The following is a 20,278-nucleotide window of genomic DNA, read 5'->3' as shown; positions in this document are numbered from 1 at the left end:
TTTTGGGGAGTAAAAAGGCAGGTAAGCAAGCCAGAGGAACTGGACAGCTGTCTAATTTCTGATTAGACTTTTCTCCCACAATTTCATTTCATTATATTGCAATACTATGAATTCTTAGAAGGTCAGTCATAGTCATGTTCATTGAAGTACCTCAACTCAAAGTTGAATTGCATAATCCTTTGATTAGAAATTTTTGGATTTTGCACAACTCTGATTGCCCCTTGAATAGAATGGATAATTGGGAACTGACTGGATAAATAAAAGAGGAAGCACTAAAAGCTAATTTCATTCTTGGAACATACACTACAATAATGGGATCTGATAATAGGTTACCATAAAACAATTACTGAATACTACAGCACATTTGGAACTAGGCCTAGCTGAAATATATATGGTATTCTGTCTAATACGTTCGGGGGAGAGAACATAAATTTTGTTATCTAAACAGAGAAATTAGCTGGATGAAAATATCAGTAACTACAAATATATGATCATATTTTGTACACTATAGGGATACTTGTAATAACTGTAAGATTTAACCTTATCAAAAGCCAATAATATCCTTTTTTTAGATATATTTTAGTCTTGGCTTTGTTCTCCACAGGAAAAGGAAACTTATGCCCAAATAAAAAAGTAATGAGAAATATAAATGGACATTTTTCTGGTCTTTTTCAATCTGTATCGAAAATAAAAAGGAGCTGATATCCAAAAGTAATAATCAAATAAACATTAATTCATCACTTACCACTCCCAAGAAAATTTTCTTTAGTATTCCAATAAGTTAGCTGAATTCTTAATATGCTATATAAAATCATGTGTGAGAAATAAAATGGGCCTTTATGAAAACCTAACAATTAAGAATAAAATTAACACTTTGAGGGAAATGAAAGTTTCTGTGTATACACACAGGCACAGAGTTACTCTTTTATCATAGCTGCACCTATGTTGCTCTCCTGTATATTTGGGATACACATTGCATGTGTCTACTTGAGAGAATTGTTCCAGAGAGCTAGAACTCTTTGATGACGTTTTATGTAAAATAGATGACTAGAACAAAAAGAGGTGTGTTTGGGAATATAAAACAGGGTGATTATAAAGCATTTAAAATACTATATGACAAAAAGCTGCCATCTTACACTAAGTAATGCTGACAACTTAGTGCTTGGTTTTACAAAGGCCTGTATTTAGTGTCATGAAAACTTGAGGGTGAAAAGGGGAAAAAAAGAAATCATTTTTGCCTGCTTTTAATAAAAAGGTCAAAGTGATAAGTGGAATATATTTAAAAGTGTTACTCTATTAAGGATATAATAAAAGTCTTAATATAGCATGTTTTACTTGAAAAATTCAAAATGCTGAGCAAGGGAGTTACTAATCTCACCAAAATCAGAATGATGCACTACACAAGGAGATAATTTTACAGATGGGAAATAAAAAGGAGTAGAAAAATAACTTCCCCAAGGTTACAAAATTCTTATGCAGCATAGCTACAAACTGAACACATGAGTACTAATACCAATATAAAGAATTTTTTGTTAACTTTTAGGAGTCTTAAAGTAGGTTTTTGTTGATTTTTTTCTTTTTAATAAGTCAACAATAGAGAAGCATTTCTTCTAAATTTCTATTTTTAAAGACAAGCTAGTTTAGATTTTCTAAAAAGTCAGAAAAAGTTTAGAATCTAGTCATAAAAATATTTTGGATTTCTACAGATTTCAAAATGACACAAAAGCATTATTATATTCTATTTACTTCTGTATTGTACACACAACTATGAAGCAAATCAAGTTTGTTTAGGAGCATTTTTAATGTGTACATATAAGACTTTGAACATATTAGCATAAACCATGACTTACATTTTATTCTAGGAACTATATATGAAGTTTAAATACAGCCAGTCTTCCAGAAGGGATGGGCTGCAGTAAAGAGTTTTTCTGTATCTGATTTTTTTTTTTTTTTAACGACCTAAAGCCTTTTCTGACTGTTGGGATCCCTTTTACCAGGAGAATGGGAGACTAATTCTATTATACATTTTTTAATAGTCTGATTCAGGCCCAGAGGAGTAAGCACAAGTTATGAGTTTAAAAAGAAGGAAAAAAGATGGAAAAATAGCAATTGGGAGCCACTCACATTTTTCTAGTAATAGAATTTATAGGAATTGTGTCTGTCCAGACTGTCTGAAAGCATTAGAAAAATACAATTGGAAAATGACTCTGCCTTGCCTAAATGGGCTTTTTACCTTAGGTCATTAGAAACAGAATTTTGAGCTGGCAGAGCTCTCAGCAGAGTCTCAGTCCACCCTTTTCCTTATATATGCGATACTGAAGCCCAAGATGGTGAAATGACTTGCTCAAGTGCCTGAAGGTAAATGGTCCTGAAACAAACCTAGGAAAGCAGTTTACTTTAAATAGTGACCCATTAAATTATGAATTGCTATTGTATTAAATCGTCAAGGAAACAGCAATATTACTGGCTTCTAAGCAGTTTGCAGTTTTCAAATTATAAATTTTAATAGTCCCACATCAGGTAGTCTGAAAGGACATTATTTGATGTTTTTCCCAAGGCCTGTTGAGATAAACAGATGCATTCCGAACATAATATTTCACTGGGGGAGGGGGGAGGGAGAGCTTCAAGGGTGCTTATGTTTTGGAATGAACCTTATGTCAGTGAGCAATTCAGAAACATTGCAGAGAGGAGTGCACACAGATGACCCAAGAGAAGAAATAGATAATTACAGGACCCCACCTTCCTGTAAATAACCAAGGAAAGCCTTTTAAAAAGCAATACAAAATGTCACCACAGGCTGACGCTCTTTCTACGAGAATAATGAGATTCTTGCGCCCTCAGATAATGAGCACATACTTCATCGCCTTTATCGCCGAATTAATTTTCCGTGGTTCATAGATAATTCTCCTTCTCCCTTCAAAATAGACTACATACCATGCCTACAATATATTGATTTCAATGCTATATAGTGACTATAGACGGAAAGACCTGCAGGGGCAGTTTCACAAACTCTAGGTCTAAACACACTGTCAAAACGGCTCCGGAAATGAAGGGCTGCACGCGGGGCAGTCAGTTAGTGCCTTTGAATAAGCCAGCTATTGGCACTGCATCCCCACCGGGCTCGGCTGTGCTGAGGGATCCAAAGAAGGCGCACTTGCAGTCCAAGACTTGTGTCCAGAGTCTGGACATGGCGGTTTTAGTGTCATAATCCTTTCTTTCAAAACACACATGCCGTATGGAGAATCTGGAGCATAGGTCAGCCGGGTAAATTCAAGGAAAGCGCCGATCTGAGGGTCCGAGCCTTCCGACCCGCAGATCAGTGGCGGGTCGGCAGCGTTAAGGGAGCCCTCCCGGGCTGGCTGGAAGCATGCAGTTGGGTGCCGGAGAGAAACGCGAGCTTGCTGCGCCAAAATAGTCGCCCCAAGATCCGAAGGAGGAACCTCTCCCTTTTTAGCAGTTACAAGTGCGGAAAAACCTGTCCTCGGAGGTGGCCCAACTGAAAATAAATTCAGCACAGAAAAGGAAACTGGGCGTATGCGTGTGGTCCGGGGGTGGAGGATGTAGGTTAGACTTACACTCTTAAGGTGGCCAGGGGGTTAAAACCAACTGTAGGCGTGTGGATCTTTGCATTTTACAAACTACAGCACCCTCACGCTCCCTCCTCTCCCCTCGGCTCCTGAGTGAGTGCCCTTGCTTCCCACACCAGACACTGGGATCTGGAAAAAGTGAGATTTGTACAGTGCCTGACCCAAGGGGGTCTCCCCTTCCTCCTTCTCAGGTGTTCTCGCCCCACCCCACCAGCTTTCAATCCGGTTCAACTCTCGCTTCACACTCCCAGCCCCAGAGCCGGAGATCTGTCACAGACCTCTCTTGCCTCAGAACAGCACGCGAGCTCATCACCTCAACTAGAAATGTAACTTTAAAAGAGACCAGATCTGGGGAGGACACCCACCTCCCGCGTACCACCACCACTAACACACACAGCGGTGGCGGTTCACCAACACCAGGGATCTTCAGGCTCTAACCCCCAGCCTCACTCCCCCCTCCTTTCCTGGGAGAGATCCAGAGGCTTTCAAACCTCTGCTTTGACCTGAGCTTGCCAACAACTAAAGGTATATGCAGAAATAAAAGATGAGAAAAGCAAGTGAGTTTTCCTTTGATAAAAACTAAAGTAAGGAGCAAGAGGACAAACAGAAGCCGGAATAACAGGAAGTAGGAGTTTTATCTTCAACTGTCTAGGAGGGGCTACAGATCAAAACTTCAAAGGGAGAAAAGAATGTCCCCCCAAATCCTCAAGTCAAGGGAAAATTAACCTGCTGCTCTGGCAAGCGACTGCGAGCACGCGGAACGCCCTGTGAGGATCAACTCCTGTCAGCCACCCAGCGGGTCTCGAGGATGACAGCGCTAGGGGACGTCCCTAAGGGGGAGGCAAGGGATTCCCAGACGAGATATATTAGTTGTTGGGTTGTTTTTTTTTTTTTTTTCCTTATGAGTCTCAATACAGAACTGAAAACTGAGGTCGGATCACCGGTCCTGACCAATCCTCAGCCGCCTCACTAAGGGCGCACAGACCTGGCTGCGGATTCCAGTCCAGGCTGCGTCCTTTGCCCGCCGTCACCCCCACCCTCACAACCCACCCAGACAATGGAGGAAGGGGCTTCCAAGCCGCGGCCGGAGCTTTTCAGCGGATCCAAAGAGGAAAGCCCTCCCTTCCTTTCTTCACCTCTCACCCAGGGGAAGTTACCACGGGATTTATCAAGAAAAAGTGCGAGTTATTGCCTCAGAGCTAAGCGAAAGGGAAACTGCCCAGAGCGCAGTGACGTGGACTTTGATACCCGGGGGGTTGTCAGAGGGCGAGAGCCCGCCACCCAGGCGGGAGCCGCATGGGGGAAGGGGAGAGAACCAGACGAATCTCGCCTGCGGGGCCCCTGAAGCCCCGACCCCGGCCGCACCCAAACTTCCTGGAGATTTATCCAGTGCCCCCAGTCGCTGCCCCAACTTGAGCCAACCGACCGAACTCAAACATGCGGCACAGGTGAGGGAACCCAGGGCCAGCTCTGTGCCCGCACCATCGGTCCCTTACCTCCCCCAACCGCCTGGGCGCGCCGCCCACGGGGGTGGGGGGCGCGAGGCCCGGGCCCGGGACCTAGGAAGCCCTGGGGTCCAGGCCGCCCTGGGGCTGCTCCGAGGCCCCTGTTCTTACCTGGCCTAAGGACAGCAGCGGAGATCAAGAGGCAGAAGACCAGACGGCAGGAGGGGGCCGCCTTCGAAGCCATATTCCTCCTCCTCAGGGACCACCGACAGAGTCCGCGCCGCAGGAGGGGGCGTCGTCCCCGGCCCCGCGCGCTCGCGCTCCGGACGCTGGGGGCAGAGGCTTCTCCCTGACACACTGCCCTCTGGGCTGTGGCGCTGCACCTTCCCGTCTCCGCCGCCCGCAACTTTCCACCACGCAGTGCCCAACTCCTCCCGCCTCCGCTTCCACACCCGCCCTCGGCCCCTTTGGCTGCTCCTCCCGGGGCCGGCGACCCTCTTTTCCCGGGAGACACTTGAGTAATTCGGAAAGGTATACGTGGTTCTTTTTAGCGGGTCCGTTGTTTTCCTTCTCTTGTAATAATAATAATGGTAGTGGCAGTGTGCATAAAAAGCCCAGTATCAGGAAAGAACTGCCGGGGGTGGCAACCGAGGGGCGACAGGTCCAGGCGGTCTCCTCAGGTGGCAGCGGCGGTGGCAGCGATAGCAGCGGCGCCAGCGGCGGTCTCTGGGCTGCTCTGAGTGGAGGGACTGGAAGGCGTGTGTAAGCTGCCGCTCTCCTCCTCCCTTCGCCTCCTCCCTCTCTCCTCTCAGCTCCCCGCTTCGCAGGAGGTAGAGCCAAGTGCAGGTGGTAGGAGCGGGATCCGCAGCCTAGAGGCGCTGCAGGACCAAGTCCCAGACTGAGGCCGAATCTGGAACTCCTCTGGGAAGTCGCGCGCACCGCGTCCTGGAGCCCCAAGTGGGCGGGGTATTTTAGTGGCTCCGCCCCGGGGCCACGCCCGCCAATAGGAAGCGGACCCAGAAGCAGCCGGCTTTCGGTAGGGCCTCCAAGACCGCCCCTTGCAGTGTGGTTACCAGAGCTCTGTTCAGACCTACTCGAACTTCACACTGCCCACGCAGCTTCGCAGCGTTTCATATTGCCCTTTTTTGCCCCCAGACGCCTGTTCACTGGCTCACTCCTCAGGGACTTTTCGGCCGTGATATCGCAGCCTGCTTCTTCTGCAAAGGGAATAGTAGGGCAGGGAGGTAGGAGTACGGACTTCGACAGACACTCTCAACTTTGGGTCCAATTTGTGGGGGGTGGGGAGCAAAAGAGGGGGGAAGGGGCTGGAGGAGGTAGCTAGGGTGGGAACTTGCCTCCGAGAAGTTAAAATGAACAGCTACTGATTGGCGCGGTTGGGGGAGCAACTCATTAGGCTGAGTCCTCCTTCTAACCTCCCGCCCCCTCTCCCCCCCGCCACGTGCCCTTCTCGCACACACCTTTTGCAGGCAGATCACTTGAGTCGACTGCCCAGTTGCAAATAGAAAATATTTACTCTTTCCCTGGGGAAATTAAACCAGGAATTTCTAGATCCATACTTCGTCACACAGATTTTCCCAGTATCTGCAAAAGCCAAAGCGTGTGTCTTTTTTATTTTGAATTAAGCGGCGACTTTAAATTGCAAACAGAAATCTTCAAGTTACTCTAACAGCCAAGCTTCTTTTCCGTTTCAGAAAGCCAGGCATCCCAGCAGATGGGCAGGCTTCTCCGGCAATTTCTAAAGATTAAATCACCTCCCAGGCGGAACATTAGGAAGCTGTGTTGCTTTCAGATCAGGCAGAGAGCATGAAGGAATATTTTCCTCTAGAACACCTGGGTGGAGCTGTCGAAGCCCTTAGTGGCTCTAAATCCAGGATGTGGGATCACAACTCTCATCCACAAAGCATAATAAAATCTTGGTCCCATAACCACTTCGCCAAGGCATTGAATAGCCTTCCGTGCACCACAGGGTCACCCCTGTTGTGAGGCTAGTCTCCAGAAGAGAATGTCAACTAGCAATCTTCACATACTGCGCTCTTTCATCAGAAGGCTTGAGTCACCAGCTAGATGGGGATGAGGGGAGTTGGTGGCAGGAGAAATAATAAAACAAGCGGGAGCACGGTCGCGTGTGCACACACAAGTCTTTGAATTCTTTTTCTTTTCATGCTGAAATCTCTAAGCTCCCTCTTCTGCTGTGATTTTTATGATAAAGGCTGCCAGTCTTGTCTTCCTGGTTCTCCTTACATTACATTCACAGTATTCTAGAGTTCTTATATTTTTTCTCTCTAAATAAGTAGTTTCTCCCTCTTGATTTTAACATGAACATCTCATTTTCATCTATGGACCTACAAGAAGGCAAATGCTATAAGGCAAACACCTTTTAATTCAGTATTCCATGAGTTAAGCTTGACTGCATTGCTAGCATTCCGATGGGATCCTGTAGAAATCCTTTAGGGAATTGTTTCCCTTTTAATAGCAGTTCTAAGTAGCTTTACGGGGACAAATCATCCTAACTATATATTTAACCTGGACCCCTCTCCCTCTCAACTCTCTCTGTCTGATCCCCTTTATTTTGGAATGAGAGTTAATATAGCATAATTGTTAAAAAGTGGATCTGCAAAAGGCAGAGTGTTTGATTTGGGTTTTGACATTTATCAGCTACATGATCTTGATGAACTCAAACTCTCTAAGCCTCAGTTTCCTTACTTGTAAAAACTGATAATAATAGTGCCAGCTTTGTGAGATTGCTCTCATGATTAAATGAAATCTCACAAATAGTTGGCTAGGCACAGTAGAAGGAGCTTGGGCTTTAGGGAGCAATCAGAGTCTAGTTAAAACTCCTGTTTTGCACAAGCGAGTGACCTTGAGCAAAAGTCAGTCTCATAATCAAAGTGTGAAGACACATCAGAGTGCCACCTTCAAAGGTGTGCAGCTAAGTTGGATCAAAATACAATCTATAAGTTGAGCATGCTATACATTCTTACATTTAGGACAAGTATGCTTGTAGGTAGTGCTCAGTTGCTCTAGTATTCCTTTTAGAGAGGAATTTGTCCTATCCTAGGAAAATACCTTAACATGACACTTGGAGCACTAACTCCAAAAGTTATTACTCATCTATAGCTAAGGTTACAAAAGTGATGGTGAAACTACTCTATATTAAATCACATAATAAAAAAATGAGAAATTACAAAATAATAAAAATAAGAATTTGGCAGGGGAGTGAAGACAGTGATGCTGAGAAAAGAAGGGACAAAAAAAAGGAAAAAAAAGAAGGGACAATGACTAAGCCACACAATTCTAAACTGAAATGGTAGAAGACCTTTACATATATTATGCTGCTGCTGCTGCTAAGTCGCTTCAGTCGTGTCCGCCTCTGTGCGACCCCATAGACAGCAGTCTACCAGGCTTCCCTGTCCCTGGGATTCTCCAGGCAAGAACACTGGAGTGGGTTGCCATTTCCTTCTCAAATGCATGAAAGTGAAAAGTGAAAGTGAAGTAGCTCAGTCTTGTCCGACTCTGTGCGACCCCATGGACTGCAGCTTACCAGGCTCCTCCGTCCATGGGATTTTCTAGGCAAGAGTACTGGAGTGGGGTGCCATTGCCTTCTCTATTAAATATATTATAAATAACATTAATAACAGTTATTGAACACTTACTTTTTGTTAGGCTATTCTAAACAATTTATATGAATTAGTAGAATAATCACCCCTCAAAAAACCCTATGAGGGAGGTGCTAATATTGTCTTCATTTTACTCATGAAGAAACTGAAGACCAGAGACATGAAGTAACTTTTCCAAGGTCACACAATCATCCATGATTCATAGTAATGGTAATGCCACAATTCTACCCAAGGCATTTTGATGTTAGAGCTTCATTTCTATTTACTTGCTTATCACTATCCACTTCATTTATCAGAAATGTGTAACAGTAAATTTGACTTTTTTTGCTTGGGGAGGGGGGTGTTGATTAAATATAAACTCCTTTATAGTCTCAAAGCTTTAATAAAGGCTCCTACTCTCAAATACATTTCCCTTGAGGAAATTAGTGAAGCAGTGCACCCTATCTGCATGAGCAAGGTCAGTGCATATGAGATGACAATACTATTTCTAGTAATTTAGCATAAGTAAGAGCTCAGAATTGGAAATAAGCTTGAAATACAAGTTCCACAAAACAATGTAGTAGAGTATTTGTTCTTCACAATCTAAACCACTTTACCTAGTTCTTAACAGGAAGACCTTTTCCGGTGCATCTGGATCACAATTGCTTTTGTTATAACCTAGAAAACAGTATTCCAATGATATTTACCAGTTTAGTCATGCATCAGAGCATCATAATGGGTACTTCTTATTGCAGGAAATAAAATGAATAATGTTCAGCCAGAGAAAAACATATTTCTTGTTACCTGAAACATGAGAAGCATTTTGCATCTCCAGTATAAAAGAATTCATCATCAGTCAGGACAGTATGCTGAAAGCAGTAACAGCACAGTAAACAATTTTTCAGTTTAGAATCTGTTGAGATCTGTTCTCAGGATCCCAGAGACTCAGGTCAGGAACTTGTGCCCCATCTGTACTAATCCATCAGTATGTGACAATACAGTTAGGTGGGGCATGTGAGCATTTAAAAAGTTGAGGTGATTTTTTCTTTGATCAATGTAAACAATTTCCCACTGGAGATAAAATTTCTCAAAGATAGTTTTGGAGGCTGGGGATGCTTGTTACTTACCACATTTGTCACAGTGTTTTGTGTGCCTTCCTAGTTTTTTAACAAAAGATGTATGCAATTCAAGAGCATACAACAAATCTGACTCACTTTGTCCCCACCCCCACCTCCCCACCAATGAGTACACATTTCTGGCCAATACTTTGCAAATACATAGAGTACTCTGTAAGTATGAGGGATATGTAATGAGAAAGAGTTCTTTACAGAACAGAGACCCTGAAACAAACTTAACAGAAAGAGTGAAAAATAGAGATGAAAAGTGTTTCCACTGTGTCTTCAATGATTGGACTCATATGTTCTGGTACCAATTCCAAAGTGTGGGTTTTTTTTCACACACCACCAAGGAATTCTTGGACACTAGCTAAATGTTCTACAATTCAACTCAATTATGACAGTATCAGCCTGGTTATAGTCTTAACCAGAGAGAAGAAATGCCTAGGGCAACTTGTATAGGAAGGAGAGCACAGCTTCCTTGTTCTCTGAGCAAGCCTTTCTCCCCAAATATCCACCTGTTTACCAACCCAGAAGCTCTTGGAACCCAATCCTTTCAAGTTTTTATGGAAGCTTCATTACATAAGCACCATTGATTACATTCTTGGCCATTAGTGGTTGAATTCACTCTCAAGTCCCACTCCCCACCCAGGAGGTCCAGAGGTGGGACTAAAGGTCTCACATTTTAATCACAGAGTCAGATCTCCTGGCAACCAAGAACCATCCTTAGGTGACCTAGGGCTTTCCAAAGTCACCTCATTAACATAGCAAAAGATCCCCTTTTCTCTCTCCTTATTTAGGAAATTCCAAGAGTTTTAGGAGCTGTGTGGCAGGAGTCAAAACCAAATATTATATTTCTTAGTATCACATACAATTTTACATCTAGGCAGACTAAGATTTAGGAAAGGCAAAGAGAATGAGTCAAGTCCTAGTCACCATAGTGAAAACCTTGAAATATAAGCTGAGGAACTTAATCTACAGGAAGAAGAGAGTGGAAACAATTATTTGTCATCAGTGAGAAGAAAACAGAAAGAGCCATGCTGACTGAGAACAGAAGCCTGACTAGTAAAGTTCTCCAGTGACCAGGCAGGGAATGGGCAAGGGCCTTGCCTAATGCATTGATGAGAGAGATTGAAATAGATTAGACTGAAATGCTAAGTGGTATTTATATTAAGTCTAGAAAGATACAATTATTTTAAAGACGCACAGGGTTTACACAGGTTTAAGACAAAGCTCTGTTTCATTTCTGGACCCTAAAGGTTTTTAAGTCAGTGATGCCTAAAATGACTCTAGACAGGATTGGGGAACAGAAGGGTATCTGTCCTTCTATAAAATTTTCTCTTGAACTTTATTGTTTAATTTTGATTAATAGTAATATAAGTCATCACTTGAATAAAATTTTGCAACTCACATCTTCAATAACATTAGCTAATAAAGCTGTATCACTGGAGCTCAGGAGGGCAAAAACTTTCAAAGTCTATGGTAAACACTAAGTTCTTATTTCAGACTGTGGATCACTCAGTGTCTGGGTACAAAAAGAAATTCACAGCTTTTTCAATCAAAGCAGAAATCCACTTAGTCATTTCCTTCCTGTCTTCTACATGAGAAATGGAGAAAGAATCTAGTAAGCTCTTTGACTATGAAATATATACCATAACTATAAAACAGATGCCAAAACTCTTAGTGTATTGAACACTCATAATTCATTAATGATTTCACTAGATGCATAAAATTTACTCAAAAATTATAACAGTCTGAGTTCATCCTATCAGTTGAGAGTTTCTCTTCCAAGGTCTTTATATGTTTTCAACTTTTAACTGAAATATACCATTCTTTCAGTTTTGGGTAATTAGAAAGAGTGTGATTATTCAAATTTTTGATACCTCAAAAGAAGTTTCAACGTGATTAAAGGCAATGGCACCCCACTCCAGTACTCTTGCTTGGAAAATCCCATGGACGGAGGAGCCTGTTAGGCTGCAATCCATGGGGTCGCTAAGAGTTGGATACGACTGAGCAACTTCACTTTCACTTTTCACTTTCATGCATTGGAGAAGGAAATGGCAGCCCACTCCAGTGTTCTTGCCTGGAGAATCCCAGGGACGGGGAGAGCCTGGTAGGCTGCCGTCTATGGGGTCACAGAGAGTCAGACACGACTGAAGTGACTTAGCATAGCATAGCACCTCTCCAAAAATTCTCCAAACTTTTCTCTACTTGCTCTGTCATATGTCTGCTGTGCTCAGTCCCTCAGTCATGTCTGACTCTGTGGCCCAAGGACTGTACCCTGCCAGTCCTCTTCTGCCCATAAAGTTTCCCAGGCAAGAATACTGGAGTGGATTGCCATTTTCTACTCGAAGCATATGTCTGCTAGCCATTGTGATTTATTATAATTTTATTCAGGAATTAGAAGAGAACAAATAATGACCATAGAAATTGAAAATAATGTATTTTTGATTTTCTAAAACAAATCATCATGGATTTAATGGACCTCTGGAAAACTGAATTAATTAAATATTAACTAGGCAATGGCACCCCACTCCAGTACTCTTGCCTGGAAAATCCCATGGATGGAGGAGCCTGGTAGGCTGCAGTCCATGGGGTCGCAAAGAGTTGGATACGACTGAGCAACTTCACTTTCACTTTTCACTTTTCACTTTCATGCATTGGAGAAGGAAATGGCAACCCACTTCAGTGTTCTTGCCTGGAGAATCCCAGGGACAGGGGAGCCTGGTGGGCTGCCGTCTATGGAGTCGCACAGAGTCGGACACGACTGAAGTGACTTAGCAGCAGCAGCAGCAGGCCTAGGTTATGTATACCATTTTTACTTAAAATAATTAAGATACTTGAGTTTACAAAAAGGCAATAAGAAGAAATTCTTGTATAAATTTATTATCCTTAAGGAGTTATTTTTTTAGGAGTGATATTAATTAATAAAAAAGATAAATAACACTGAATAATGTCTCATTGATTATGTAACATATGAATCTTTTCATTTTAATGTTTCTTAGGGACTTACAAGGAATTGAGATGAAGAGTTTTCATTCTTTATTTAAATACAAGCTTTTTTTTTTCCTAATGTAGTCTTACTCTAAAGTCCAATTTCCTATTTCCCCATTTGATCCATTCAAACCACCTACCATATTCCCACAATCGGGCCTTTGCACTCGCAATTTCTAATCCTTGATACTCTTTAACCCTGTTATTAGTGTAGCTTACTCCATCATCTTTTCCAAGGTATTTGCTCAAATGTTACTGTCTCATTGAAGCTTTCCATGAACAACTGTTTAAAATTTCAGCCCCAAGCCCTAAAACTCCTTATCTTCCTTTCACGTTTCATTTTTTTCTCTATCGACTTTATCACCATATAACGTGATAGCTTGAAAGCTCAATGAGGGCAGAAATGTGTGTAGCTGTATGACTAGAATAGACAGACACATTAGTAGGCACACAATACTACTTGACTAAGGAGTACATCCAATCATGAATGGTTGATGAATAATAAATTACTGTGAAAGGTAATTAATAAACTGAAATAGGTGGGGCTGCTTTTACTGAAGTTTGATAAAGCAGCCTGCAGGTTCACTTCCCCTTTAGATACTTCAAAGCTTTTCAGGATAGTTAGGAAACCCACCAGGCCAGTGTAACTGTATCATATGACAGGTGAGGTAACTGAGGTCCCAGGAATCAGAAGACTTTATCAAAATTTACACAGATATGGGTAAGTACCATCTTGCTTAAATGCAAAAGGACCACTTTCTGGCAGAGTAAATACACAAGATCCTCTGTAACTTTCAAGTCAAATAAACCAATATAAAAAAATATTTGGATGCTATCAGGTATTATTAGTCAATTTTAAATGCAGTGTATTTAACCAAATTTTTTCGGAACAGACATTCTGAATAAAGTTCTATATAACATTTCACTAAGACATGATTATGGATGCAGTATCAATATTGCAAAGTCTACAGAGGTGGCTCAGTTTTCAAGATTTTAAGCCTCAATGTTCTTTATACTTTGTTCTTTACAGGGTGCATTTGGCAAAATTATAAATCAGAGCAATGTATTCCACAAACATAGATGATTCATAACCTATTCAGCTAACAGTGCTATAGGACAAATATTTAATTTAATTTAATGTCCAGCATTTTAACATTACAGGGAGGTGTTTAATGTGCTTACTTTTCTTTGTAAGGGCAAGAAATCCACTTAATAATTGTACCTCAAGGTGAAAGCTTAAGAGAAAACACAATACATTTTAAAACAGCTCTATAAGCTAGTGCACAAGAAGATTTATAAACATGTATGTGCTTTCATTGAAGTCACCAGAATATGTGATGTGTGTGTGAGCTGGCAGGTAAGTATCAATAGATGAAATGATTTTTAGCTATGGCTTCCAGTGTTGAAATTCTGTTAAAACTAGTTAATTGATACATCTTTTAAGGAAAATGATTTGCCTTTTTATAAAACTGATATCCAAGTTATAGAGTGAAGCATAATGTCCAAGAGCAGTTAATATATCAAGGTAGGAGATAATGCCCAAAGAATGTAACTCTCGATCATTTTTCCCAGAGAGTGCTAAGTCACCTAAGTGTCTGATTCTTTGGAACATTATGGACTGTAGTCCACCAGGCTTCTCTGTCCATGGGGGTTCTCCAGGCACGAAGGACACTTCAAAAGAGAGCAAGGTTCATGGTTATTTCTCAGATTTTCTCAGGACTGAGACAAATCTTGAGTTTCTGATTAAACTCTCTAAATTCAACACTTAAAGGTAAAGGGACATCAAAGAGCAGCTTGAGAAGTGTGAATGGAAGGGGAATCATAGTCATCTAGCCTTACTGAGAAGGTAATAGCCTTAATTACTCAGGTTTTTCTCCCACAGCAGCAACTGAGTCATCTTCTATTCTCACTTCTGCTCTCCTCATGTCTTCAACTTCTGGGATCTTCCCAGAAAGTCTAAGTAAAACTCCCAAGTTACTCTATCTTGAGGTGATTTTTCACCATCCGCTCAAATTCCTGCCATGAAATTTAAGATGTGAAGCCTTTTTTTCTAGCACTGATATGTCTTTCCAGTTCTAAAATGATTAGCATTTCCTTCTCTTGTCTTTTTCTCCCAACTGAGTGCCTTGTCTTTGGCCAGTTCTGTGAAAGCTCAGCTTCAAATACTAAAGTCATGACAATTTCTGAAAGAAGGAAGAGATGTATTATGGTCTGGATATCAGTGAAAGAAAGAGATATTTAAAGAGAGGTGAGTCATAGGTCAGGAAAACACACAATTAAATAAGAATTATCTTAGAATATGGGCCAAAAAAGGGAATTTAGTTCTTGGTATTTCCCCTTCCCCTTTCCTTCTGCTTTTTATTTATGTATTTGAGCTACAGAGACATTGTTTTAATAATGCCAGTCGGCCAGAAAGAGTTCGTCATCATGTCGGGAAATTTTTACTAAAGTTTTTGTAATGGTCAGGATACTTTCAACTGAAAAATGACAAACACATGATCCAAAGAGTATAACTGAGAAAAAAAAAAAAAAAGAAGAGGAGGAGGAGGTGACTTACTGGTGTAAATGGCTGGGAATCCCCAAAGTATGTATATGTTTAGGCATATCAGGATCAAAGCATTTGAACAAAGTTGTCAAGACTCTTTGTTCTTTTTTCTATATTTCAGCTCTATATCCCTTTTCTTGTCTTGGACTGTTTTCTTAGCTTCTCTGCTGTGGCCCAACTTATTTCATCCAAAAAGATACCTTCAAACCCACCTTTGACCAAAAAAGATACCTTCAAACTTAAGCTTATATTCATAGGGATTGAAATTCTAAGGGAAGAAATAGCCTCTAACTCATGGAAATAGGTGGGGCTTCCCAGGTGATGCTAGTGGTAAAGAAACTGCCTGCCAATGAAGGAGACATATGAGACAAGGGTTCAATCCCTGGGTTGGGAAGATCCTCTGGAGAAGGGCATGGCAACTCATCCAGTATTCTTGCCTGGGAAATCCCATGGACAGAGGAGCCTGGTGGCTACAGTCAGTTCGACATAGCACACACGCACACATGGAAAAGTGTACAATTGGTTTTACCCATCTCTTCAGTAATTTACTGTAAATAAGAAGATCCAGGACCATGACTGACCAGTCCTGAGTCATATGTCCACCTCTGCAGCCAGAAGGTGGGTGGGCATCACACTTGACAGTACCTCAGAATTGCAGGGATGGGGGCCATTCCCTAAGGAGCAGACAAAAACAGTAGATATACATTGCATTTGCTTTATGTTATTTTTTAACTGATTCTTAGAACCAAGATGCTTTCTGTTCAGATTGTGTACAACAAGAGCTTTTGATTATGAAGGTGAAAAACAGAAATATTCTGTAACATAGGAAAACCTAATCTTGTCTTCATCCTTGCTCCTTTCTAAGGGCTAGATCACTGGCACAAAGAGAAAACAGGCATTACTTGCAAATTCTTACTAATGGTTTCCCAGGTGCCTCAGTGGTAAAGAATATAATGCAATGCAGGAGACACAGGAGATGCCAGTTCTTATCCCTGAGTTGGGAAGATAACCTGGAGAAGGAAATGGCAACCCACTCCAGTATTCTTGTCTGGACAATTCTATGGACAGAGGAGCCTGGCAAGTTGCAGTCCTTGGGGTCACAAAGAGTTGGACACAACTGAGCAACTGAGCATACATGTCCTGTACACACTGTGTTTATGTGGGGAAGGAGTAAACATTAGTGTTGTTCTATGCTTAGAAGGATGTGAAACAAAGTGACAAAATAAATAGTCTGAAGTGTTCACAAATATGCTTATTTCCTCTGAAAATCTGCCAAACAGGTATTTCCTCAGGACTTCTTTTGAAGATGAGCTGAGTAACTCCTTTCAACTTTATTGTCCATATATTTGTTACACCTCATTTTCCATCAATTTATCACTGTCATCAGCATGTTGTCCTTACATAAAAGAAAAGTAGAAAAATAGCCAGAAATTCCTATTGGCCAATCTCTCTGATTCATCTAGCCCCAATATTTTCAGTTTCAGCAGTGCTTAAGACAAGTACCTGTAGAAAGTCAACACTCTGGTCTTTTTTCAAGCAAACTGCCTCCCCCACACTGGAATGGTGATTTTAAGCAAGGAGCAGCTAACAGCCAATCCTCAATCACACATTCTACTGGATCCCTTTACAATTAGCTCAATCTGTCTACCTTCTTGAGTATAACTAAATGAACCTTCTTTCCAGCCTCCATGCATTATCCCTTCTTTCTTTTTTTTTTTTTGATACCTAAAATATGTGTTTAATGTAAAATAATAAAATACAGGAGGAACTGATACAGAAACAACAATGACAAAAACATAAAAGTCAAATATGTGATCTGGAGAACAGCCGTTATGGAACTAATAATTTCAAATTATAGTTTTAAAAACTTACAGAGGAATTAACCTGGTGCATTTAGAAGTATTTGTTTAACAGCAAATGAGGCAGTATGGGAAAACAGAGAACAACAACAATAAAAGAAAAAAAAGAAAAAATATAGAAAATAAACACCAAAATGACAGATGTAAACCCAGCCATATAAATAACTACATTAAATATGAATGGACTAATCACTTCAATAATAAGGCTGAGATTCTTAGACTTGATATAAAAAAACCTGACTTTCCTACATGCTATCTATAAAGATACATTTTATATTCAAAGACACAAATAGACTGAAATGATAGAAAAAAATGCGTACCCTACAAATTGTCTCCATAAACTAACTGAAGTGGCTACATGAGTATTACAGAAAATGACTTGTATTTCTTGTAAGAATTATTTCTAGAGACAAAGAGAGACATGCCATAAAGATGAAACAATCAATATATCAAGAAGATATGACAATTACAAATGTATCAGTTCAGTTCAGTTCAGTCGCTCAGTCGTGTCCGACTGTTTGCGACCCCATGAATCGCAGCACGCCAGGCCTCCCTGTCCATCACCAACTTCCGGAGTTCACCGAGACTCATGTTCAAAAGCATCAATTCTTCGGTGCTCAGCTTTCTTCACAGTCCAACTCTCACATCCATATATGACCACTGGAAAAACCATAGCCTTGACTAGACGGACCTTTGTTAGCAAAGGTCCAGTGGTCATGTATGGATGTGAGAGTTGGACTGTGAAGAAAGCTGAGCACCGAAAAATTGATGCTTTTGAACTGTGGTGTTGGAGAAGACTCTTGAGAGTCCCTTGAACTACAAGGAGATCCAACCAGTCCATCCTAAAGGAGATCAGTCCTGAGTGTTCATTGGAAGGACTGATGCTGAAGCTGAAACTCCAATACTTTGGCCACCTCTTGCAAAAAGTTGATTTACTGAAAAAGACCCTGATGCTGGGAGGGATGGGGGCAGGAGGAGAAGGGGATGACAGAGGATGTCATGGCTGGATGGTATCCCTTCTTTCTTAAAGAAGGATGGAATGGGGAGGGAGGAGGGAGGAGGGTTCACGATGGGGAACACATGTATACCTGTGGCGGATTCATTTTGATATTTGGCAAAACTAATACAGTTATGTAAAGTTTAAAAATAAAATAAAATTTAAAAAAAAAATGCCAAAAAAAAATTCATAACCACAAATCTCAAAAAAAAAAAAAAAAAAAGAATCACCAGGAATCATACCCCTTCTCTAACACATGGCCCAAGTTTCCACTCCTCTGTGGTACTGTTGTAAACTTCTCTCCAGAGATGCTTGTGTGCAGTGCTTCTGAATGCCACCTCCTGTATGTCACATTGGCAGCTTGAAATTGCCATCGTGGGAAATGGAAATTGGAAATTGGCAAACAGTACAAATCCAGGTTGGTTTTGGTTTTGAGAGATGGTTGTTTTCAGTTCACTTCAGTCGCCCAGTTGTGTCCGACTCTTTGTGACCCCATGGACTTCAGCATACCAGGCTTCCCTGTCCATCAACAATCCCCAGAGCATGCTCAAACTAATGTTCATCAAGTCGGTGATCCTATCCAACCATCTCGTCCTCTGTTGTCCCCTTCTCCTTTAGCCTTTAATCTTTCCTAGCATCAGGGTCTTTTTCAATGAGTCAGCTCTTTGCATCAGGTGGCCAAAGTATTGGAGTTTCAGCTTCAACATGTCCTTCCAATGAATATTCAAGACTGACTTCCTTCAGGATTGACTGGTTTGATTTCCTTGCAGCCCAAGGGACTCTCAAGAGTCTTCTCCAACACCACAGTTCAAAAGCATCAATTCTTCCACACTCAGCTTTCTTTATAGTCCAACTTTCACATCCATACATGACTACTGGAAAAACCATAGCCCTGACTTTGTTGCCTTTGACCTTTGTTGCAAAGTAATGTCTCTGCTTTTTAATATGCTGTCTAGGTTGGTTATAGCTTTTCTTCTAAGGAGCAAACATCTTTTAAATTCATGGCTGCAATCGCCATTTGCAGTGATTTTAGAGTCCAAGGAAATAAAGTCTCTCACTGTTTCCATGGTTTCCCCATCTATTTGCCATGAAGTGATGGGACTGAATGCCATGATCTTAGTTTTCTGAATTTTTAGTTTTAAGCCAATTTTTTGACTCTCCTCTTTCACTTATATCAAGAGGTTCTTTAGTTCTTCTTCACTTTCTGCCATAAGGGTGGTGCCATCTGCATATCAGAGGTTATTGATATTTCTCCTGGCAATCTTGATTCCAGCTTATGCTTCATCCAGCCTGGCATTTCGTATGATGTATATGTTAAACATATACATATAAGTTAAACAAGCAGGGGTTCCATGTCCAGTTCTAACTGTTGTTTCCTGACCTGCATACAGATTTCTCAAGAGGCAGGTCAGATGGTCTGGTATTCCCATCTTTTTCAGAGTTTTCCACAGTTTGTTGTGATCCACACAGTCAAAGGCTTTGGCATTGTCAATAAAGCAGAGTAGATGTTTTTCTGGAACTCTCTTGCTTTTTCTATGGCCCAGCATATGTTGGCAATTTGACCTCTGTTTCCTCTGCCTTTTCTAAATCCAGCTTGAACATCTGGAAGTTCTCAGTTCACGAGAACTTCATGAACTGTTGAAGGCTGGCTTGGAGAATTTTGAGCATTACCATGCTAGTTGTGAGATGAGTGCAGTCGTGTAGTAGTTTGAACATTCTTTGGCATTGCCCTTCTTTGGGAAAAGAATGAAAACTAACCTTTTCCAGTGCTGTGGCCATTGCATAGTTTTCCAAGTTTGCTGGCATATTGAGTGCAGCTCTTTCACAGCATCATCTTTTAGGATTTGAAATAGCTCAACTGGAATTTCATCACCCCCACTAGCTTTGTTCATAGTGATACTTCCTAAGGCCTACTTGACTTCACATTCCAGGATGTCTGGCTCTAGGTGAATGATCACACTATCGTGGTTATCTGGGTCATTAAGATCTTTTTGTATAGTTCTTCTGTGTATTCTCGCCACCCTTTCTTAATATCTTCTGCTTCTGTTAGGTCCATACCATTTCTGCCCTTTATTGTGCTCATCTTTTCACAAAGTGTTCACTTAGTATCTCTAATTTT

At 41.3% G+C, this 20,278-nt stretch overlaps 1 protein-coding gene across 2 annotated transcripts in view; it reads right to left on the bottom strand.

The window, feature by feature from the left end:
* The window catches only part of ALCAM (activated leukocyte cell adhesion molecule), a 217,962-nt gene extending 211,998 nt beyond the window's left edge, over window positions 1–5,964 (bottom strand). For both annotated transcript variants that reach the window (XM_055568024.1, XM_055568025.1), the window contains exon 1: window positions 5,204–5,964. In XM_055568024.1, coding sequence (XP_055423999.1) covers window positions 5,204–5,276 — 73 coding nt within the window. In that variant the 5' untranslated portion in view covers window positions 5,277–5,964. The remainder of the gene's footprint in view (window positions 1–5,203) is intronic.
* Window positions 5,965–20,278: the final 14,314 nt, after the last annotated feature.

The sequence above is a fragment of the Bubalus kerabau genome, chromosome 2 (genome assembly GCF_029407905.1).
Source record: "Bubalus kerabau isolate K-KA32 ecotype Philippines breed swamp buffalo chromosome 2, PCC_UOA_SB_1v2, whole genome shotgun sequence".
Taxonomy (NCBI): domain Eukaryota; kingdom Metazoa; phylum Chordata; class Mammalia; order Artiodactyla; family Bovidae; genus Bubalus; species Bubalus kerabau.
The sequence above is the reverse complement of the archived record's forward strand: the minus strand, read 5'-3'. Positions and strand labels throughout refer to the sequence as shown.